This window comes from Chiloscyllium plagiosum, unplaced genomic scaffold, assembly GCF_037043375.1.
Source record: "Chiloscyllium plagiosum isolate Xiang-an unplaced genomic scaffold, Cpla_swu_hap1 HiC_scaffold_43, whole genome shotgun sequence".
Lineage (NCBI taxonomy): Eukaryota > Metazoa > Chordata > Chondrichthyes > Orectolobiformes > Hemiscylliidae > Chiloscyllium > Chiloscyllium plagiosum.
Genome location: NW_028270181.1, coordinates 14,042,816 through 14,068,002, shown reverse-complemented (window position 1 = coordinate 14,068,002; position 25,187 = coordinate 14,042,816). Strand labels below are relative to the sequence as shown.

General features: G+C 37.7%; 1 protein-coding gene across 2 annotated transcripts in view; it reads right to left on the bottom strand.

The window, feature by feature from the left end:
- Positions 1-25,187, bottom strand: part of parga (poly (ADP-ribose) glycohydrolase a) — a 204,259-nt gene that overhangs the window by 86,444 nt on the left and 92,628 nt on the right. For both annotated transcript variants that reach the window (XM_043679037.2, XM_087982399.1), the window contains exons 10-11: positions 10,776-10,855; positions 3,945-4,005 (exon numbers count right to left, since the gene is read on the bottom strand). In XM_043679037.2, the coding sequence (XP_043534972.2) occupies positions 3,945-4,005; positions 10,776-10,855 (141 nt within the window). The remainder of the gene's footprint in view (positions 1-3,944; positions 4,006-10,775; positions 10,856-25,187) is intronic.

Sequence of the window (25,187 nt, the reverse complement as noted above, 5' to 3'; positions counted from 1 at the left end):
ATGAGCAAGCTGGATAGAACAGATAGAGAGAAACTGTTCTGCGTGTAAATGGAATAACAACAAGAAGGCATCATATAAAGTGATGTACAAAGGTAGCAAGCATGCTATTGAGAAGAGTCATGCCACCTTGAAGTCATGTCTACAGCTACAAAAGTACCTATCTACTCCTTTCATGAATGAATCCTCAGCTGCTATTATCCATCCTGTACCTGCACTTCCTTACGTTGCAGGGTAACCACATCCTTAAATGTGTTATCCATGAACCTCTCTGCCTCACGAATATACCATATTGTCCCAGATTTGATCAAGCTCCTAAACCCAAAGCTTGAGTTGCTCCAGTCAGAGGTATCTCCTGCATACATGGTCACCCAGACCGTCAGGAGCATTTAGGGTTTCCCACATAGTACAGAATATGCAAATCATGGGCCTGACCTTGCCAGACATATCGTAACTGAATAGAACATGAACACTTGCTTTCATTTTTCCCTCATTCCTATAAAATCATAGAATAAAAACAGCTTATTCTTTTTTGTGTCAGACAACTAATACTCTTTAACTTTATCAAGTGAAGAAATTCAATTTTGAAGTTCTAAACTATTAATTATCTGTTTATGGTTTTGCAGCTGTACTCAAGGTCTTAATTTAAATCAATATCTAGAACCACAGACAGGAGAGAAAAGTACCCACCAATTACCACCTGTTGTCCTGTGATGTCTCATTTTGATTTTGTTAGAACACTTCCACCACTGGTCCATCTACCTGCAGGATGCCTCTGCTCTCACTGTTTTTTTAAGGTTCCACACAAGTCTGCTGCCAGTTTATCCACTTCTGGGTCCTCACTCAGCACCTGCTCTCCTTAATGTAAGGACAAACAGCAAGGGACCCAGCATCGAATCGTGTGGTACACCACTGGACACAAGCTTCCAGTCATAAAAGCAAACTTTGACCATTACTCTTAGTCTCATTATAAGAATAATATTTGGCAAACAATTTGCTGAATTGCACTGAATGCCATGAGTTCTTAGCTTCTAACAAAAGACTCATCAGAAGCCTTGAAGTTCATGTCGACTACAGCAACCAAAAAAACCCTCAGGTAAACTAGATGTTTCCTCAAAAAAAACTCATGCAAATTTGGTAGACATGATCGCCCTGCTATCTTGATTAATCCTTGCCTCTTTAAGTGGAAATTAATTATCTCCTTCAGAATTTTTTCCTATTGCTTCCCTGCCACTGATGTTAGACTCACTGGCCTGTAGTTTCCCACCCTATCCCTGCCACCCTTCTTGAAAAATAGCCCAACATTAACTACCCTTCAGTTCTTTGCTTCTCTATTTTTGCTAGAGAGGATTTGAAAATTAATCAGAACCTCTGCAATCTCCTCCTTGGCCTTCTGCAGCAACTTGGAACACATTTTATCTGCATCTGGGTATTTATTCAATTTTAAGTTCACTAAAGTAGATAGTACCTCCTCCCTCTCAATGCTAACTTGTTTAAGCATATCACATTCCCTCTCCCCGATCTCTTTACTTACATCGTCCATCTCTATGTGAACAGAAGAATATATAGCTAGTGCAAAATATTCATTTAAAATCTCATCTACATCTTCTGTTTGCACATACACATTATCACTTTGGTCATTACTCTTTCCTTATTCAACTTACTTATTAAAATGGATTTTCCTTTATTTTAACCATCAGTGTTTCTTTGTGAGACTTCTTTGCTCTCTCAATTTCATTTTTACGTAATCCCCTGAACTTTCTATACTCCTCTGGGGTTTCTGATTGACAACACTGCCATAATGTTCCCTTTTTCCTTTATCCAATCCTGTACATCTCTAGATTGATTGGTTTTACCCTTCACCTTAATGGGAATATGTTCGCCCTGCACATACTATGCTTCCACTTTGAATGCCTCCCATTGCTGTGATGTAGACTTGCCTTCAAGTGACTGCTTCTAGTCCACTATGGCCAGATCTTACATTAAAATCAGCCTTCCTTAAATTCATAAATGTAACTTCTGGCGCATCTTTGAACTTTCCCAGAATTGTTATGATAACTATCACAGAAATGTTCCCCTCTTCGACACTTCTATCACTTGCCTGGCTATGGTCTCTTCAATTAGGGAGACTTGCCTAATATGTCTGACCTTCTTTGCTCCCAGACTTGTTGGGGAGCTATTGCACACTTCTAGAAACGTGACTGCTCCTTTTTTTGCTTTTAAGTCTACCCATATGACCCCATTTGAAGAATGGTCTAAGTTTTATTCCTCCTATTGCAGTAACTAATTTCTTAATCAACATTGCAACACCATCTCCTCCATTACAGCCATTCTTCCCTTTTTGCCTGAAGGTTCTGTACCACAAATATTAAATTATCAGTCCTGCAGCCTCTATGATAACAATGATATTATATTCCCATGTGCTAATACACTATCAACTCATCTGCAATAAAACAAAGAACTGCAGATGTTGGAAATCTGAAACAAAAACAAATTGCTTTTAGTCGTCCACAGGTCTGGCAGCATCTGTAGAGAGAAAGCAAAGGTAATGTTTCGGGTCCAGTGAATCTTCTTACGGCAAAACCAAAATATTACCTTTGCTTTCCCTTTACAGATGCTGCTGGACATGCAGAATTTCTTCATAAATTTCTCATCTGCCTTACTCACAAGGTTCCTTGCATTAAAACAAATGTGATACAGCCTTGCCATGCTCCCCTATGCCTTAACATGGCAATATACATTCAGCTTTTAGACTGACTGGCTTTCTCCTCAAGACTTGTCTGTGCATCATTCCTATTTTACCTCAACTCATCCCCTTGCCAAATTAGTTTAAATCTTCATGAATAGTACTACCAACCATTCTCCTTGAAATCAACCATTAGCAAGCTGCCTTCAAGCTAAAGGCAGAAAAATATTTTACCAAAAGCATTAATGTGATATAATGGAAAGTATTTCAATACACCCCATGAGTATTTCTCATTTGATGCACTACAGTAATTTATGGATTTCAACTGGCTTTCCTTGCTTATTTATTTAGCAATCTGACTCTTTGTCTGATGTTTTTGTGAAGGCCTTTCAGCTGATGTGAGTGTTTGTACTTCATACCTCACATTTGCAACATAACCTTGAAGGAATCTCTCTCCTATGGACTTTACTGATTCAAACTGCACTCTGATAGTACCGGAGGCCTGGAGTTTTATCTCTTTGGTAGCTACTTTAAGTTACATTATTCTGCAATAAACTTCAAAAATACATGCTTAGGGCTATCCATTTATCAAGCACTAAAAGAGTCACAATACTTTGGAGAAAAACAGTTTCTTGCATCACATTAAATCCATGTGCTTGCTTTTTGGGGATCTTCAATTCTTTGTTTAGGGATAGCCATTCATATATAATGGATTTTTACCTGTAGAAGCAAGGAAAATTAACTATTTTGCAGTGAGATACAGTTAACGTTTTAGGTAGATAATCCATCATCAGACCAAAGGCAGTTTAACCGAATATTTTCAGTACTTTTGTTCACATTAGTTTTCCAGCAAACACAGTATTTGCTTTTGAAATCTGAACTATTTTATCAACATTAAAACTATATTGCTACAAAAACCTATTCAACGTCAAAAATTCAGATGGGTCGTAACAACTGTCAAATCTGACTCAATTTAATTGTATACAATGTAATAGACGGAGCTAACCTTCACCTGGACAATCTGAATGCAATTTTTGGCTGCAGCCAGAAAGTCTTCCTAGACTAGATGGCAGATACTAAGTGTACAAACGTTGTACAAACTTTGTACAAACGTTACATGCTATTCACAACCTCAATCATTTTCAACTGAGTCACATTAAACAAAACAATGCTCAAACACGATGTGATGACTGCATACTGGTAGCTGCACTGAAGTTCCTGTTAAATTAAACCCAAATATGGGTCAGTAGTATCCTCTTACCTTTCCCATTCAGGGAAGTTAGGTAAACACTGTCGCTGAAATGTTACTAAGCCAGTGGGTTCTAAGACAAAAAGAGAAAGAAATTAATAAAAGACAAAGGCATCCAAAATAATAGACACTTATCTAAACACATGAAATTGTCATGTATGATAGTTCTACAAATTAAAATGCTACATTTATTACAATATTGACTTTACAATCAAAAGCTCATATTGATTGCACTGTTGGACAAATTCCACTTTTAAAAAAAAACTGAACATAGGTATTTAACGAAAAACCATTGTACAGTTACAACATAGAGAGAGGCTACTTGCCCCATTCTGTCCAAGTTGGCTCACTACATGATCACAGTTAGTGCTATTCGCCATAGCTATCCAATCCGTTTTTTCTCTTGCCTGCACCGAATTAGGTAACCAGAAAAGCAACTTTCAGAAGGTGCAGGATGTGACAATGTGAGCACAGCTACATATAAAGAATCATATCACTCAAGTTGGAGCCAAAGCAGAATTCAGTACAGCTCGTCAAAGTGTCCATAAATCTAAAAGTTATAGTTTACCCCTTGTTTGTTTTTCACAGAAAGAATTTGTGCACAAGTTCGATTTCGGAGCTTTTTATTAAGGAAACAAAAATTGCTGAAAAGGTGATATTTGGAGTGTATCTCAGAAAAATATTACATACAGTGATATCACTTTTCCCAGGCATAATAAAAATGATTAGGAAAGTACTCATTTAGTCACGCCTGGACACTATATGCATGTAACTGGCTTTGGTTCTACATAATTGGAATTATGCAACTATCCTCCACTGAATGCACGAAAGTATTCAAAGAGTTTGCTGTAGGGTTCTATCCAATTTAGTGTTCTGCAGTTTGTAGAGATGTTTTTAAAAAAGTATATTACATTTTCTTTACTACAAGTCCCATTCATTGCCAAACACAGTGATATCAAAAGACACTCAGGTTCCAGTAGTGCAGTAACAATGAAATCATGACAATACAAGAAGGATCTCTCAGAGATGGACAATTTATGAGTGACATCTGCTTATACAGGAGAACACTTCACACCTCAGTATTTCTACCTCTTTCTCACCATGGTAGCCACAGATAGAGGCTTGTACAAAATCCCAACAGCAACACTTACAGGAGGATGAACAATCGAAGTTTGCAAAGGAAACAAGCCATGATGGGACAGGGACCAGAAAAACTGTGTTTTCTTTTAATTTTAATGACTCATGATAACATGCTAGTATTTATGTTCTTTGGTTTTGAAACAGTATATTAAATATATGGAATTACTCTTCATTGCTCTACTTTACCTACAATGGATAAAGCAGCTTACAACTCACACCAAATTTCTCGGTCTATTCAGAAGGAGTATCTAAAGCATCAATTCAGAACACAAGGTAATTTTGTTGCTATACCCTTGGCTCCTTGTAATCATGCCTGTCGATAATCAGCTTCCACAATAAGTAGACAACCAGACTACACAAGAGTGGCTGACAACAACGAACTCAGGCAGATTAACTGTGGCAGTCCCTAAATTTAATAAAGTGAAGGTGACAATATCACATCCTAAATAATAGCTTGCATACATTTTTGAATCTGAAGCACCTTACTTGCGATCAGCAAATTGCTATAGCACATGTGGGATGAATCCCAACTGTGTCAAAGTGAGGAATCTCAAGCAGCATCAGTAACTCTTAAGCAACAGGTTTAGCTAGAGTTTAATTTCCATGAAATAAGTCTCCAAGACAACTTTGTGGTGCATTAATTACTAATCCCAATATTACAGGAGACTCCAAAGGGTTCACAGTACATTTGAAGCAAATGATAATGTTCTGTTTCATTGATGAGAAGTAATTTAATTAACATGAGAGGATGTTTGGAAGTAACTGCAAAAGTCTCCTGTTCACATGCCTGATGAAACAATAGCATTGGCACCATTCTGTCTTTCAAAAAGACAGAACCATAGAAATGATACAGCACAGAAGGGGGTCATTCAGTCCACCTTGTTTGTGCCGACCCAAAGACACCCAAATGCCCCTTCTAATCCTATCTTCCTCCTCACAGTCCATAACCCGCACTTTACAGCGAATCCCAGACACCCACCACCCTCTCCATAAAAACGTTTTCCTCACATCCCCTCTAATTATCCTTCTGTCACTTAGCTTGAATCTATGAGTACTGGCTTTTGAACTCTCTGCCAAGGGAAACAGGTTCTTTCGGTCTACTCTACCTCTACCCCTTATAATTTTGTACATCTCAATCATGTTGACCCCTCAGCCTTCTCTGTTCAAGGAAAGCAACACCAACCTCTCCGATGTCTCCTCAAAGCTGCAATATGCCAGCCCTAGTAACATTCTAGTAAATCTTCTCTTCACTTTCTCCAGAGCAATTACATCCTTCTTGTAGTACGCTGACCAGAACTGCACACCAGTGTCTTATACAGTTCCATCATTAAATCCGTACTTTCTCAATCTCTGTCTCTGGCAATGAAAGATGCCTTCTTTGCCACCTTATCTACTTGTACAGCTACCTTTAACAACCCGTGCACTTGCACGCCCAGATCTCTCACTTCATTTTGATCTCCTTAAATGCATGACCACAGACATCTCAGAGTTGAACTCCATCTGCCAGTTTCCTGCCCACGTCAGGAACCTATCATTATCATTTCTGAGCTTACAGCTATTCTCCACATGGCCAACTTTTGAGTCATCTGCAAATTTCCCAATTCTGTCCCCTATATTCAGGTGCAAATCATTAGCATATAAGACATACAGCAGGGATCCCAACACCAAGCCCTGCTGAACACCACTTGAAACTGCTTTCCATTTGCAAGGGTAGCCATTGACCATTACTCTTTCTTTCTTGCAACTAAGCCAACATTGGATCCAATTCAACACATTACCCTGAATCCTATGGGCTGTTTCTTTTTTGACAAGTCTGCTATGTAGGACCTCGGCAGATGCCTTACTAAAATCCACGTAGACAACATCAATTGCCTCATTGATCCTCCTCATCACTTCCTCAAAGAATACTAATAAATTTGTAAGGCTTGACCTTCCCTTAACAAAGCCATGCTGACGACCTAACAATTCAGAAAGATGTTTGACAAAGTCCTGCATAAGAGATTATTGTACAAGATTAAAGCTCATGGGATTGGGGGAAGTGTATTGAGACAGACAGAAACTGGTTGGCAGAGAGGAAACAGAGTAGGAATTAATGGGTCCTTTTTAAACTAGCAGGCAATAACTAATGGTATGCCACAGGGATCAGTGCTAGGACCCCAGCTATTCACAAAATGTAGTAATGATTTGGATGAGGGAACTAAACATAATATCTCAAAACTTGCAGATAACACCAACTTGGGTGGGAGGGTAAACTGTAATGAAGATGCAGAAATGCTTTAGCATGATTTGGACAGGTTGGCAAATCAATGGCAGATACAGTAAAATTTGGGATAAATACAAGGTCATTCACTTTGGAAGCAAAAACAAGAAGGCAGATTACAATCTAAGTGGCTGTAAATTGGGAGAAGGGACTGTGTTTCAGAACCTGGGTGTCCTTGTGCACCGGTCACTGAAGGCAGGCATACATGCAGCAGGCAGTAAAGGCAGCAAATGGCTGTCATTGTGAGAGTTTCCAAGTACAGGAGCAGGGATGTGTTGTTGCAGTAATATAGGGCCTTGCTGGGGCCACATTTAGAATATTGCGTTCAATTTTGGTCTCATTTTCTGAGGAAGGATGCTCTTGCTCTCTAGTGAGCGCAGCCAAGGTTTACAGGCTGATTCCAGGGATGGCTGGACTGTCTTACGAAGACAGTGTGACGAGGTAAGGATTATTTTCACTGGAGTTCAGACAAGCGAGGGGGAATTTCATAGAGACTTATAAAATTTTGACAGGACGAGACAGGGCAAATGCAGAGAGGATGTTCCCGATGGTGGGTGCATCCAGAACCAGGGCTCACAGTCTGACAATTCAGGGTGAACTGTTTAGGACAGAGATAAGGAGACACTTCTTCACCAAAGAGCTGTGGGCCTGGGGAATTCAATGCCACAGGAAGCAGTTGATATAAAAACTCTGAATGTGTTCAAGGGATGGCTAGATATAGCAATTGGGGCAAATGGGACCAAAGGTTATGGGGAGAAAGTAGGATTAGGCCGCTGATTTGGATGATCAACCATGATTATGATGAATGGTAGAGTAGGCTCAAAGACTGGATGGCCTCCTCTTGTTCCTGTCTTCTATGTTTCACTTCCTCTGGCAGCTCATTTCATTCATGCATCACCCTCTGCGTGAAAAAGTTGCCCCATATATCCCTTTCAAATCTTTCCCCTCTCACCTTAAACCTATGCCCTCTAGTTTTAGACTCCCTACCCAGAGGGAAAAGACCTTGACTATTGAAAATAAAAACTGACAAGAACTGTGGATGTTGTAAATCAGAAGCAAAAATTGAAATTGCTGGAAAAGCTCAGCAGGTCTGGCAGCATCTATGAGAGAATCAGAGTAAATGTTCCAGATCGAGTGACCCTTCCTCAGACCTATCCATGCCCATCATGATTACATAAACCTCTAAAAGCTCACCCATCATCCTCTGACACGCTAGGGAAAATAGCTTCAGCCTCTCCTCACAGCTCAAACTCCAATTTTGGTGACCACCAATGTATCCCCTCCAACTTTGGCAACATCATTTTAAATCTTTTCTGAACCCTTTCAAGTTTTACAATATCTTTTCCACAGCAGGGAGGCCAGGATGGAAGTTGGTTTTATAAATGGCCTAACTAATGTCCTGGACAGCCACAACATGATTTCCTAACTCCCTATATTCAACTTACTAATGAATAAAGGCAAGCATACCAAATGCCTTCTTCACAACATCAACTCCACTTTCAAGAAACTATGAACCTGCACTCCAAGGTCTCTTTGCTTGGCAACACTTCCCAGGACTTTACCATTAGTGTACAAATCTTACCTTGATTTGCCCTACCAAGATGTAGCATCTCACATTTAGTTAGATTAAACTTCATCTGCCACACTATAGTTCTGCTGCACATTTTCCTCCCCTTCTGTGCAGCAAAGCCACGTGTGATACCATGAACTTGGCTGATGCTGAGAGGTTATCCCCCCAATAGTATTAATGGTCAATCTCAAAACAAAGATCAATCATTTTTATGTCTTTATTTATTTCAAACGTTGTGACTTTTGTTGTTGATGTCACTTTCTTCATAAGAACTACGAGCAAGAGTATGCAATTTAGCCCCTCAAGTCTGCTCTGCCTTTTGACATGACCACAGTTGATCATACTCACACTCAATTCCATTTTTTGCCTGCTCTCCATTACCATTCAACCCGTTACTAATTAAAGATCTGTCTCAGCATCCACCACATTCTGGGATAGTGAACTCCACAGGTTCATGACCAGTTGAAAGAAGTTATTTTTCCTTATCTGTTTTAAATCAACTACAGTTAACCTAAAACTATCACTTCTCATTCTAGATGGTTTAATTCATTTGTAGGATGTGAGCATTGCTGGCTTGCCAGCATTTATTGCCCATCCCTAGTTGCCCTTGAGAAGGTGGTGGTGAGCTGCCCCCATGAACCACTATAGTCCACCTGCTGTGGGTTGACCCACAATGGCATGAGGGAGGGGATTTCAGGATTTTGACCTAGTGACATGAGGGAATAGTGATATATTTCAAAGTCAGTGGTGAGTGGCTTGGAGGGGTACTGGCAGGTGGTGGTGTAGCCATGTATCTGTTGCCCTGGTCTTAGATGGAAGTGGTTGTGGGTTTGCAAAGTGTTGTCTGAGGATCTTTGGTGAATTTCTGCAGTGCATCTTGTCGAAAGTACACACTCCTGCCACTGAGCATCGGTGGTGGATGCATGTGGATGTGATTCCTATCAACTAGGTTGCCTTGCCCTGGATAGTATCAAGCTTCTTGAGTATTGTTGGAGCTGCACCCATCCACACAAGTGGGGAGAATTCCATTACACTTCTGACTTGTACCTTGTAGATGTGCTTTCAGGAGTCAGAAGGAACGTTATCTGCTGTGGTGTTCCTAACCTGCTCTTGCAGCCACTGTGTTTATATGGAAAGACCAGTTGAGTTTCTGGTCAATGACAACCTGCAGGATATTGATAGTGGGGGATTCAGTGATTGTAACATTGAATGTTAAGGAGTAATTTTAGATTGCCCAACAAGGGAAAACGTCCTCTCTGCAGCTACTTTGTCAACCCCTTTACCATCTCAACTATCTCAATTAGATGTCTTCTCATTCTTCTAAACCTCTGATTTATGCCTAAACTGCTCAATCTCTCTTTATAAGATAAGTCACTCATCTCTGGAATCAATTTAGTAAAACTCTTTGAAACTGTCTCCATATAACTAATCCCTCCTCAAGTAAAGGGACCAAATTTGAATACAGTACTAAAGAAAAATATCACTTCTACTGTGTCAAACTGATCAATCAAAAAGCTGTGCTTTTTAGATAAGGATATTTTTGAATAACTTGAAAGTAACTACTTGCAGTGAGTGAGGAGAAGGAGCGAGTGTTATTTTTCCTTCCCATCGCTGCAGACAAATTTGACATCTGTTTGCAACCTTCACAATGGTCAAGAATGAAATTCAGAGGTGAGGAATCAACAGTATGAATCCATGCTACACCATGGTTGGCACCGTGCACTTGAACGTCAGTCTACATTATTTGATGCCATATTAAAGGTAGATAATAAAATTTCAAATGGCCCATTCATAAATATTTTAGAGATTGTAATTTATTTTACTGTAGAAGCTCAAAAGAGAACTATTCTTATTCTAAGTAGTATGAACTTACTTTCTTTTGTGACTTTTCTGAAATAACAAAAAAGAGTTTTAAGCTTTTCAGCTTTCTTGTGTGAAGATCCTTCAAACAATCTGAGAAAAAAATTAAAGCAATATTCAATGTAAGGAAATATGCATACAATTAATAAATGACAGAATAGAAAAACAACAAGAAAATCAAATGTATGTTAAGATCTGAAGAATTTCTGCGTAGCCAATGTCAAATTGGTTAAATAAATGAATATGGTAAAAACAATGACTGCAGATGCTGGAAACCAGATTCTGGATTAGTGATGCTGGAAGAGCACAGCAGTTCATGCAGCATCCAAGGAGCAGTACTGCCCCTCGGATGCTGCCTGAACTGCTGTGCTCTTCCAGCACCACTAATCCATAAATAAATGAACATGTCTGCTGCAGCTTTGAATATCGTAATAAAATTAAACGCAGATACTGGATCTGTATTCTATATTACAACAAAGGAAGCTTAATGCTGCAACAAAGAAATGCACATTAATTTTCATCTCTTTACTCTTCAATGGTCTCATTCTTTTCAAAAAGCCTTTGAAAACAAAAGAATACCTAAGGAAATGTTTAATGAATTGTGTACCTTCATACTCAATTTTGTTTTTATGATTTTTAACCTTCAAGCAGCATTCAAAATAATGTAATGGGTCACTCTGAAAACCCATGAATATTCTTCATTCCTTTGTTAAGTAAATGATAAGCTATTGTAGGACAAGTATTCATACACTCATCTAACCGTACAGCTTATTTAGTTGCTTTCTACATCATTGCAATGTTCCTAGATATATATCACTCTCAGGGCCTTTCAAATAACAAGACCGGGAATAAAATTGCTAAATCTATGCTGATGCAGTAAAATCCCTTCAGGCTATACATAATATTTCTGAGAGCCAATTCCAATATACGACTGATTTCACTGCCAAACTGAAGTGACATGTATTTTTCATCAGGCAGGTGAACATGACAAACCAGTCCTTGTTTCATGAAGGATAATGAAACTACTTAGGTAATCCCAAAATTTGACCTCATAATTAGTACAGTGACAAACTATTTCAAGCTGTTCCCTAATTATCAAAATGCTGTACCCTATGATTATTTTACATTTACTTTTACACAGACACTAAACATATTCATCGTTCTGTGTGCCTGAGGAATTCAATAAACTTTGTATTAAGTATCCTGCTCTTTTAAAGAAGGCATTTTCCATTTTGCTGATTTCTAAAGTGATTGTCATCATTTATTTTTAACAAAATTATCTAATTATGTAAGAAATTATGAATGGTTTACTTTAATTAAGTTTTAATTATAATTTTCTGTAGAGATGTTTGGAATTAGAAAATCTTTTAAAGTTACTGACTTTCATGAAAGAAAGTAGTTTAATAGCATATTCGGAATAATTTAATATCTCAACTATACTGAAAACAATAATGGCTACAAACATTAAACCCATTCCTCAAATGAACACGTCTGTAAACGTGTACTTCATAACCATACCACTTTAGATTTAGATTACAATGATGCTTGTCATTAAAATATTTATTTGAAGGATAAACCTTACCATAATGATTAGCTTTTTATTCATTTAAGAAAAATGCAACTCTTATTTTTCTAAACTAAATTAACATTAGGAAACACTAAAAATAATGTGATCGAACTGGAAAAAGAAATATTAAAAATACAGGAGACTCCAACAGCACACGTTGCAGGGCCATGCACGACAGTAAAGTTATGAGTTCAAGTCACACCAAATCAATTTGTGCAAAATAATGTATCATACTGAAACCAAGATGATCCGAAAAATCAAACTTCGTCCATAATACCATTCAGTGAAGGAAGCCTAGTTGCTTTTGCAAGTATATGCCATTATCAACATTAGTCTTATGAAAGGTCTAGCAATTTACCCAGTTATATGTAACATAACTACATGAGTAAATTCTTACCAACTAAAAAATGCAACCTGCAGCTTAGAGTTTCAGCATAACAGGACAATACTAGTGTAGCCAAGAGATACCTTTTTATTCTTGGCAGCAGGGTTCGTGCATATGAGGTTTCAAATAATTAGTAGTAACCCCAATAGAAGCCAACTAAACCCAACAGTAGCAAAAATAAATTTTTAACCTAGAACTAATTTTCAACCAATCACTGGTTCATATTTAAGTTATGACTTAATCATAATAATCATAATATGACTTAATAATCATCTGTCCATTACATAAGTTTTGTTTTTTTCCCAAAATTCCTCCCCGGCTCCTGAACATGCAGATCTATGTTGAGGTAGGTTTGAAAGGAACACAATTCTTTTTTAAGTAATTCAATTGATCAGTCTTCATGTGTGTGCTTATCCAAGCTGCAACATGTGTCTATTTGATTACAAAGATTAATCCTGGTCAATAATTTCTGACCATAGCTTGAGAACTCCAAGACTAATTCTCATGATCAGTACTAACGCTGCGGGAAAGTTACCTCCCAATACACAAATCCAGACACATTTTGGCGATTTAACTAATTAGACTACTGACTGTGCCACTGGAATAGCATACGTCAGCCAAATTCAGTGCCTTGAAATATAGGAAAGGCTATTTAATAATGTAAAGAATTAAAATACAATGTATTTTAAGGATGAAAACTCACAGATAGAATTCAAGTATTGAAGATAAATCAATTTTAGTGCTGTACTTTTTTTCCTAATAGAATCAAGAGACCTTCAGCAAAACAAAGGTGATGATGTTTACCATGTTTTCACATTCAAGGTACAAAGTAAGAACATAAATGTGTGGTCACTAACTATATACACAAAATGATGCATTTAATATGGTAAACAATGGAATCACAAAATATTACAGCATAGAAAGAGGCACTTCAGCCCATCAGATCCACACCTGCCATCAATCATGTATCTACTCTGGTGGTACAACTCCAACATTTTATCTTTCCATGCGAACCAATTTCATTCATGGAGGTAAAACTAAATTTGTGTTAAGTATAGATTGGAGGCAAAGCAATGAACAAAATCAAATGCTACAGTTTTTGTACTTATTGCAAGGCTTATTTACGAGTGAGTTCCAATTAGTGCACTGTACCACAAATAGGTCAGTTGACTTCTCTAAACTTAATCATTAGTTTCTATTCATGGATACTGTGAGAGGCAGCTGTAATGAGCCAACAGCAATATATTATCTAAATAATAAATAAGCAAAATTGGAGTATTGTCCTGTTATCTACATCAAATGCCACATATACATTAAGAATACAATGTCACAAGCCCAACTGATTCACAGAATACAATTTAATTCATGACTTAAAATTAAAATCACTGATTTTTGTTCCTGAAAAAGCAGCACAAAATATTTTATAAGATAGAAATGGTTATATAAGTCTGTTTACAAAACATGCTGGAGAGTCTGCAAAAGCTGCCTATGAAACAAAAAGTTCAAACATGTAACATTTACTTGTATCACACGGTTATCTCTCAGTTAGAAAATATGCTGTTCGGAAACACTTGTTCAGAAATATGGGCAGACCCTTTCTTTCAGAATTGAGACATTGAAGATAGCGTATTAGGATAGGTAAACCAATGTTTCATTCTGCTTTATAATATTTTCCTGAAACATATGAGTTATAAAATATTTAGAATCACAGTATTTTCTAGTTCACACATACATGATTAGGCATTCTAACATAACTATCAAATTCAGAAAATTTTAAAATCCAGGAACAACTTTGTCCTAAATATTCCAGAGATGCTACATTGTATTTTAGTTAAGAGTTTTTCCCAATGTTAATGAATTGCACCAGCAATGTGGCAATTTCAGGTATGGCTAACAATTAAAAGACTGCATTATCAAAGAGAAATCTTGCAGAACTATTACGATGAACTTACATGAACAATATTTTCTATAAAAATGAGGCAGGATACTACAGCCATGCTACATGGAACACTCCTAAATGTGTGCAGTATTCAATATGTATCATGCTATTTTACTGGTTAACAATATATTCCACCTAAATGTTTTCCCATTTATTTACCTTTTCTATTCAATACTGACAACTTAGAAGATATTGGAGAACTAAAGATTTCTGAAAATAAAAGAAGAATTTCCAATCAGGCAGAACCAATATCAAACAGTGGATATAAATATCATCTGTAAGGTCGGGGAGGATAAAGGACAATGTTCCATGTTCTGTACTATGCCAAAATGAAACTGGCAAAATACTTAAGCTCAACTAACACAATGACAAAAGTTAGCTTAGTCACCAGTAATCAGGGGTCAATGTATTTCCTATTTATTAAAGCACAAGCCAAATATTTAATGGGAAAGTATGCACTCATCCAATTACTGGGACTATAAATCAAACAAAATATTCTGCACCACATGGAAGTTTGAATTAAAAAAACACACAAATGCAGCACTTTTGGAGGCACTAATGCCTTTTTGGCATTGACTTACATCAGAATGCTTTACATCTAATTCATTTAACTCAAGAAGCACACCATGAAAGCCACCCACAGCTCGTCTCTGACCTTTTCACTGTCAATGTGGAGCAGCTGAATCAATGGTAATCAAATATATTCCTTCACTTTGATAATCAGAGTCTGAACTACTCAGCTGCAGACAGGACAATGACATAAAACACAGCACTGTCTGTCTTTATGGATAAAGGCAGAAGAGGAGTGAAAGAAAACAAAATCAGCAAAGATTCATTCATTAGGAACTTTTTTTAAAAATTCATAATTTAGAACTATTTTAGAACTACAATTAAATTTGATTTTATGAACTTATTCATTAAGCGCCACAAAAGAAAGTAAACATACTTGGGTCCAATTCAAAACAAACATAAGAAAATAAAAAATACAACTGTGTATCATTTAGCCATCACAAAAACTGGGTTCAAAAGCTATCAAGGCAGAGCTATGGCAATTACAAATTTGTCTTCTAAAAAAATGAAATAAAGGAGACCACCACTCAACAAGATACACATTTAACACAGAAGAAGCATAAATCTAAAAAAAACTTCAATGGATGGCTTTTCTTTAATGAAATTACAGCATGAAATGTCAACATCTTGACTAGTTCTTATAATTAGAGGCATTCAGCTCAGCAAATGGGGTGAAGATTATGGGACAGTCTCCATTGCCACTTGACCAGGTATTTTGTTTTGTAGATATTTCAACATTAAATTTGATTCAATTTATTCACATTTTGTGTTCCAGTTGCATTATGAACATTAGTGAGATTTATCATATGCCATGCATGACAGAGAACTGAACACAAAGTTTGTGTACTTAAGAAGTCAAGCTCCAATTAAATAAATGCAATATTTCATGGGTCTTCATAATTTTTTCATCTTTTATTCACTGAACAATTAAAATCAGTCCGAGAAATAGGAATGCTGACTTTCATTATTTAGTTATGAATATAAAATTGAATGCAATATTAGATCATTTTTACTTTATGTATATCTATGCACAATTTAAAATGTGTATGGTGGCATTGTTTGCATGAGTGATAGCCATTCACTGGTTCATTTCTCTGGGCAATGCCCTGAGCAATCAAAGTCAACCAGTCTGCATTGAAATCTAAACAAAACCTGGCAGTTAACAGTCAATCATCATTAACTGCCGCATTTTCCATGTAATGCATCTACCAATCAGAATCCACCTGCCAACCAAACAGCATTCCATACAGTAAGACAGCACCTTCAAAAGCCATGCCAACCACCAACTAAAAGAACAAGGCAACAGTAATTTGAGAACACCATCTGCAAGTTCCTCTCCGAGTCACTCACACCATCCTGAAGTTGGAAATATATTACTATTCTGTCAGTGTGGCTAGGTCAAAATAATGGAACTCCTTCCTAACAGCATTGTAGGTTTACCCGCACCAAATGGATTGCAGTGGTTCAAGAAGACAACTACTTTTTCCCGAGCAACCACACATGGGCAATAAATTCTGACTCAGGCAGTGAAGCCCACATCTCTGAATGATCTTTTTAAAGTAATATTTATACTTCCTTTATTGATATTCTCGCAAATTGTCCTGATGACCTCAAGATGAAATCCTTTGACAAAATGAGTTTTTTTCCCCATCAATACTCAAGTTTCGTACCATCAAATAACTATTTACAATGTAGTTGCCAACTCTGGACAGTAGACTACATCGTGGATAGTGATGTCTCTCTCCCATCTCTCCAGATCATTGCCATCTTCTGCATTTAAAAAAAGGGGACTGACTTTATTAAGTCAACATTATGGATACAGTACTGGGACTTGCAAATTACTCTTATCAAATGCAAGGAACTTCCTTGGTCACTTCAGCGATAACTGCTGAGGAATGCTGATTAAACCTGGTTTTAAATACTTGAGATTCTATGCATCTGTGTACTTCTTGATCTTGTAATTCCTTTGTTTATTTTCCTAAAATATCACAACACCAGGTCATATTGATTTATCATCAAACTCTCATCTCTTACACTGAGACACTGAATTATGGCTGGGTAAAGCATTGCTTTTTAACGAAGTGTTCTTAATATATTGACTGAAAATATATCTCTGTGTAAAGTCCGTTAAATTCAGCATTGAAATGTGTTATGAGGATGTCAGGCATCTGTTGCGTTCTGAAAATTTTTATTAAACTGCACATTTTATGTCTAGAGTTAAATTTATTTCAGGTAGCTTCGTGAAGATAGTAGATTTTCACATCTTAACTCACCATTACTCAGTGACAGGAAAGAGAACTTCTGTGACAATTCCTAAATCTACAAAAATCACTAAATAAAATTTGAACAATTTCAAACATCGATCTCAATAAATCCACAAAATAAACTGCCAATGAATTATGGAAGATTGGTTAAAGTAGCCCAGTGTTTTATTAATATAATTTGGAACCTCCTGCACATTAGGTATTAGCAGTATGCATAACACAACAAATGAGTCTGTCATGGTGTTTCTATTTCTGAATCTAATTGGACCTGAAGCAATTTGACAGCATCAAACTACACAGAAATAATTCAGCATCAGATTGTTCAGCCCAACCAATCTGTGATGCTATAAAAGTAAAATACTGCAGATACTGTAAATCTGGAATAAAGACAGAGGATGCTGGAAATACTTGGCAGGTTATATGCATCTAGAATCATGGAATTGTTATAGTACATGAGGTTATTCAACTCATTATGTCCCTGCTGGCTCTCAACAAGAGCAATACTTCTTGACCATTTCCCTGCCTTTTAACTTTAGCCCCATAAATATTTTCTCTTCATTTAAATATCTAATTTTCTTTTGAAGGCTTTAATTAATTCTGTCTTCATCACTCTTCCAGTCAGTGCATTCCAGATTTCAATCATTGTTCTCATGACATCATTACTTTTGTCATTCACTTTAAATTAATGACCTCTGTCTGGATCCTTCAACTACTGTAAACATTTACACCCTATCTACCTTGTTCAGAACTCTCATGATTTTGAAAACTTCTACGGTACCCGGAACTGGACACAATTCTCCAGTTGATATCAAACCAGTGTTTCAACATTTATCGTAACTTCTTCCATCTGTAGATCTATTTATAAAGCCCAGGATACTGTTTGTTTTTGGAGAGAAAAACAGTTTTTATCTCGGATGTTTGATGACATTATATTGAACTGGGTCAAGGACAAAATCTAAATTGTTAGAACAGTAATAATTTCCTTCTCCACAGAAACAACATCTTAATCCCATAATGTTCACATATCCTTTTATCCTCCTTTGAATCGAAAATCTAACCTATCCTTAAATATTGAATTGGCCACTGTTTCAATGATTAACAAATGCAACTATCAATCATGCATAAAAAAAGGTTTGCATCATTGTTGTTATAATCCCAGTTCAAATTATTACTGGACAAATAAGATCCCAGTTTTGAAACTTGTCTTTATAAATTAAACAAAAATCAGAATATGATCTAGTGAGATGGCCTTTCACTGAAACACATGCATACAATGCTGTAAATCTGATTTTAGCAAGAAAACATAAGATTTTTATGCAAAGATAAAACTGAATAAAGTAAGTTACTTATAAATAACAATTTGAAAGATTTTAAAACATTTCATCTATCCCAATGACATCTCTTTACAATACTCAAACAATAGAGTTCCCTTCTCTATCACATTTGTAAAGTTGTGGCTTTCCATATTTGAGAGTTTAATAGCCTATTCCTGGAGTATTCATACAACTGAGTTTAGACCTTCTCAGCATCAAGTTCCAGCCAAGCACTTCCAATCTGGGACTTGCAAACTCAGTGAGGTACCCTTTGTCCTAGAGTGTGTCATAGAGATGTACAGCACAGAAACAGACCCTTGGTCCAACTCGTCCATGCCAACCAGATATCCTAACCTAATCTACTCCCATTTGCCAGCATTTGGTCCATATTCCTCGAAACTCTTCCTATTCGTATACCCATCAAGATGCCTTTTGCATGTTGTAGTTGTACCAGCTTCCACCACTTTCTCTAGTAGGTCATTCTATACTCGCACCACCCTCTGCATGAAGAAGTTGCCCCTTAGGTCCCTTTTAAATTGTTTCCCTCTCACCCAAAATCGAGCCCTTTAGTTCTGGGTCCCCCCCACCCCAGGGAAAAGACTTTGGTTATTTACCCTATCCATGTCTCTCATGATATTATAAATGTCTATGAGGTCACCCCTCAGCCTCTGACGCTTCAGGGAGAACAGGCCCAGCCTACTCAGCCTCGCCCTATTGTTCTAAACTATCTCCTTTCTTCAAGATAAACTACTTAATGCATCTAATTTCCATCAGGACCTCTGCAAACCGAAACCAACGGCTTTCCAAGCTATGGTGTTTCATCCAAGCAAATCTAGACAAAAACAACTCCTGACCCACCTGAGAACAAACAAATGTTCTTCAATGTCTACTTTGGCCACTAGTAAAACTTCCAAAGCAAAGAAATTCCCATTGCTGCACCAGAAAATCTCTTGCACATTTTTATTTAAAAAGTGGCCCTGGAAATACTCTCAAATGAATCATTGACCCCCTTCTCATATACAGACCAAAGTCCACATGCCACTATTTCAAAATCCAACACATTGATCTGAATTACATATGTTTAATCTTATATATCTCTTCACAGTACATGTCAATGAATAGCAATCGTCTATTTATTTTTAAATATATCTTCTTAATTCTAAATACCTTCATTAAAATAAATTTCAATATCATCTATTGCAGTTTTCAAAGTCTGCATATTTTAATTTCTTCATTCTATGCCAAATGCTAGTGAATCTGTACAATAACTAGTTGACCCAAGATAACAATTTTTTAGGTCAAATTTTAAGCAGTTGTTGGAACTTGCTTTTAATACTGCTTCTGTTGTGCGTGCTTAGAAATTATTTTTCTACTTAAGTTTTTGGCTCTTTATAGAAATTGAACATTTAATAACTTTAAAATGTGGTGTTAACTTAATCCAAGTAGATATCTGACCACCTTATGTACAAAATAAACCAAAATGAAATGCTTCCTTGATGAGTTCTGTGCAGTCTTGTTACAAGTTTCATAAGCCACAGTTGCAGGCAAAAAAGTATATATTATGTTGTATCTTTTTTGAGAAGATTTGCAGCTCAGGTTGAGGTTCAGGTTGTAAGTTTGCTTGCTGAGCAGGAAGGTTGGTTTTTCAGATGTTTTGTCATCATGCTAGGTAACATCATCAGTGAGCCTCTAGTGAAGTGCTGGTGCTATGTCCCACTTTTCTATTTATGTGTCTTGGTCTCTTAAGGGGGTGGGGGGGGGTGATATTTCCAGCTCTTCTTCTCAGAGGTTAGTAAATGGGGTCCAAATCAATGTGTTTATTGATGGAATTCCGGTTTGAATGCCAGGCCTCTAGGAATTCCTGTGCATGCCTCTGTTTAGTCTGTCCTAGGATAGATGTGTTGTCCCAGTCGAAGTGGTGTCATTCTTTGTCTGTATGTAAAGATACTAGTGATTCCTATAGTGTGGAAACAGGCCTTCGGCCCAAGTCCACACCCACTCTCTAAAGAGTATCCCACCAATACCATTTCCCATTACTCTACATTTACCCCTGACCAATGCACCTAACCTATACATCCCTGAGTACTATGGGCAATTTAGCATGGTCAATTTACCTAACCTGCACATCTTTGGATTGTGGGAAGAAACCAGAGCACCCGGAGGGAACCCACGCAGACACAGGGAGAATGGGCAAAATCCACACAGACAGTAGCCTAAGGCTGGAGTTGAACCAAGGTCCCGGCTCTGTGAGACAGCACTGCTAACCACTGAGCCACTGTGCAACCTCTGCAATTACTACCAGACTACTCCGACCCCTTGGCATCAATGTAGCCCACAACAGATTTCCCTTCCCAGATGTCACAGTGGAATGAACAGTTAATGGAGAACTGCAGACCAGCGTCTACAGTAAAGCGACACACGCAGATAGATACTTAACTACAGAAGCAATCATCCCAACACGCACAAAAGGAGCTGCACAAGACATTATTTAAATGGACCAAAACACACTGCAGCACCCAGGAACTACGAGCGGCAGAAGAAAAATACTTATACAGGGAAACCTCGATTATCTGAATTAGATGGGCGGGCAGTATTTCATTTGGATAATCGGTTATTCGGTTAATCGATTAAATGCTTTCCTCTGGGGCTTGGAGTTTTTAAAATCTGCTTCCCCATTCAGGAGACTGCAGCAGCATACAGTGCATGAGACCCTGCCCCCAACCCCACCTCCAGCCAACAACACCACACCCCTCCTGACATCCTGCCGCCCCCCCGACCCCATCCAACACCATCCTCCGCCCCCCCCAATCCCTGTCCAGCACTGCCCTCTCCCCTGTCCAATACTGCCCCCGACCCCTCTTCAGGGCAGCCAGACTGGACACCAACAATAAGACTGCTGCTGCCTTTGTGGGGTCTGTCTCCAAATAGCGTGCGCGCACACACACACACAACTTTCTACTGCAACATTTTGACAGGTTCCATATCTGCCCTGTACAGACAATGTTGGTCAGATTATCTCAGGAAGTTGGGGGGGGGGTTAGGGTGCACCCCTCTGTAGAACTCCAGGAAAAGTGTGGGGAGAGAGAGGGAGGGACATCAGTCATTTGGAGACGGTGCCTGTTTACCCACTGTAAACAAAAGACGCAATCACTGTTGGAAACACGTCTTTAATGTAATATTTCTATCTGGACTTTGATATCTCCTTCGGATAATTGGTATTCGGATAATCGAGGTTCCTCTGCACAGAATATTCAAGAACAACAAGTACCCAATAAATACAGTCCGCTGATTCTTAAACAGAAAACCCAAACAAGTAGACAACATGTGGGCAGCACGGTGGCACAGTGGTTAGCACTACTGCCTCACAGCGCCAGAGAGCCGGGTTCAATTCCCGCCTCAGGCGACTCTCTGTGTGGAGTTTGCACGTTCTCCCTGTGTCTGCGTGGGTTTCCTCCGGGTGCTCCGGTTTCCTCCCACAATCCAAAAAAAATGTGCAGGTTAGGTGAATTGGCCAAGTTAAATTGCCTGTAGTGTTAGGTGAAGGGGTAAATGTAGGGGAATGGGTCTAGGTGGGTTGCGCTTCGGCGGGTCGGTGTGGACTTGTTGGGCCGAAGGGCCTGTTTCCACACTAAGTAATCTAAAACGTCCAGAAACTCCAGCCACACTACCATACATCAAAGACATCTCAGAGATGACTGGCAGATTACTCCGACCCCTTGGCATTGTAGTCCACAAACCTACCAACCCACTGAAACAGCTATGAAGAACCTAAAGGACCCTATACCAACAAAATGAATGTCATTTATAAAATATCCCGCAAAGACTGTAACAAACACTACATCAGACAGATAGGCAGAAAATAAGCCACCAGGATACACAAACACCAACTAGCCATCAAAAGACATGACCCATTATCACTAGTATCCTTACATACAAACGAAGAAGGACACCATTTTGACTGGGACAACACATCCATTCCAGGACAGGCTAAACAGAGACATGCAGGGAATTCTTAGAGGCCTGGCTTTCAAACCAGAACTCCATGAACAAACACACTGATTTGGACCCCATTTACCAACCTCTGAGAAAAAGAACCAGAAATGATATCACTCACCATAAGAAACCAAGACGCACAAACAGAAAGCAGGACAGAACACCAGTGCTTCACTGGAGGCTCACTGATGATGTTACCTAGCATGGTGACAAAACATCTGAAACAAACCTTCCAGCTCAGTGAGCAAACTTACAATCTGATTATGCTGTAGCAACTACCATTATGCTCTAGTAACCACCATCTGTTGACAGATACCTGTTCAGTTCATAGTATAGTTATATAGATTCCTATCAGGAATACTTTCTCCATTAATCCCTTATTTGAAGCCTCAAACTTTTCAAGATAGATTTCTCTTCCTCAGATAAAAGTTGAAAATCAACATTATCATTTGCTCTCCTAAAGGTATAGTACCACTACTGGGAATAGAGTGTAATTACAATATGATAGTAAAATCTCTGTGTAAATACAAATACCATAAAAAATTCCAAAATCAGCACAAAAATTGTAATATGTACTATACTGATATGCAAGTCACCAAACAGAATGAAAACACAAAGGAAAATTGAATTGTGTCTTTTGTTTTACACAGCTTATCAACTAATATTAACCAAATCCTGCTGTAGATTTATTCAAGCGATCTTATATTCAAAAACCCTGCTTAGAACAGCTGTACATCAATAGCAAGCATGCCCTCAGTCTCCTATGCCCTATGATCTGAAATGCCCTGCAAATTCATCTATCTCTACATTACCCTCTTCTCTTTTAAGATGTTCTGCGAAACTCGTCTCTTGAATTAACCCTTCTAATCTTAGTATGGTTTTGTTTTGTGTTTGGACCTCAGCCTGTTTCAGATTACACAACAATACTAGTTTTGAAAATGAAAGTTTGGTCTCATTTTTAAGGACCTGAACCAGAAAGTTTTCAAATACAAATTGAAGCCAAAAAAAGTCTCAAGATTAGCACAAACATATATTAAATCATGCTACTTGGCATATTTCAGGGATGAAATAATGTCCTTCTCATAAATTAAACACAGAATATATTGAAGCATATAATGCCTCACAAAATGCTACTAAAAACACTGATGGTGTTTGTGAAGATCCTGCGATACAGTTCTGTATATTATCACTAATTTAGTTTAATATTTATCAGGTTTAAGAGACATGGTAACACAGGGATAAGGTCACTGGACTAGCAACTCAAGAATCCCAGGCAAATGTTCTGGGGACATGAGTTCAAATCTCACCATGGCAAATAATGAAATTTTAATTCAATAAAAAAATTAAAATATTGGTCTAATGATGATATGAAATCATTATCGATTGGTGTAGAAACCCACCTGGTTCATTAATGTTGTTTAGGGATGGAAATCTGTCATCCTTACCTGATCTAGCCTGGATGCAACTCCAGGCCCACAAGAATGAGGGTGACTCTTAACTGTTCTCTGGGCAAATAAGGGTGAGCAACACACATATACCATGAACGAAAAAAGTGTCATACTCTCCGTTATATTCTAACCAGTAACAAGGAATTTCTGCACCTGTATGTGAGTATATATGCATGAGTGCTTTTCTGGACTGGTGCATTGCAGCTGAAGTCAAACAATGAGAATTGCATGTTGGTAGGTGAAACTGATATTAGCAGCCTTACTGACAGATTGGTTTAGTAACTGGACCTTATCTATCTAACAGACAGGGAGCATCTGTACATGAAAGCCAGGAAGCTAAGGAAACTATTTTTGCACACTTTGCTGTGCCTTCAAGAAGAATTATTTGAAGACATTATTCTGCTGTCCTCTAACAATGTTAGATTAATTGAATTGAATAATTTACTCTTAAGAATCACCAGATGATGCTCATTACTGCCATAATTTATGTTGTTTACCATAATGAATCTTTTATAATCAATTTATAATACTAAATCAAATTTTAAGTCATTCTGAACATAAAATGTTTAATTACCCCATTTTTAGGTAACCATGGGCAGAAATATCTTATGAATGGAATATTCATACTCATTTCTTTCTTCCTCATTCATAACAGAATTTTTCTTGTCTCTTCTCGTAAACCATAAAGTCTTTTCTGCGCAATTGAAAACTATTTACATACAAAATGTGCTTCAACACAGATCGGGTATTTTCCTTTATAACATGTCTTTAGTAGCAGTTATTCCTTTAAAATTTAAGTAATATTGAGAGTGATGAGTACTTTTAAAAGCATTGAAATGTGCTGCAACACAACATAATTATATTATTAAGTATATTCTAATAGTTACTGCAACCAAAACCAACCAACCACCTTCTGAAAAGCACAATAAGTTGGCTATCTTATGGT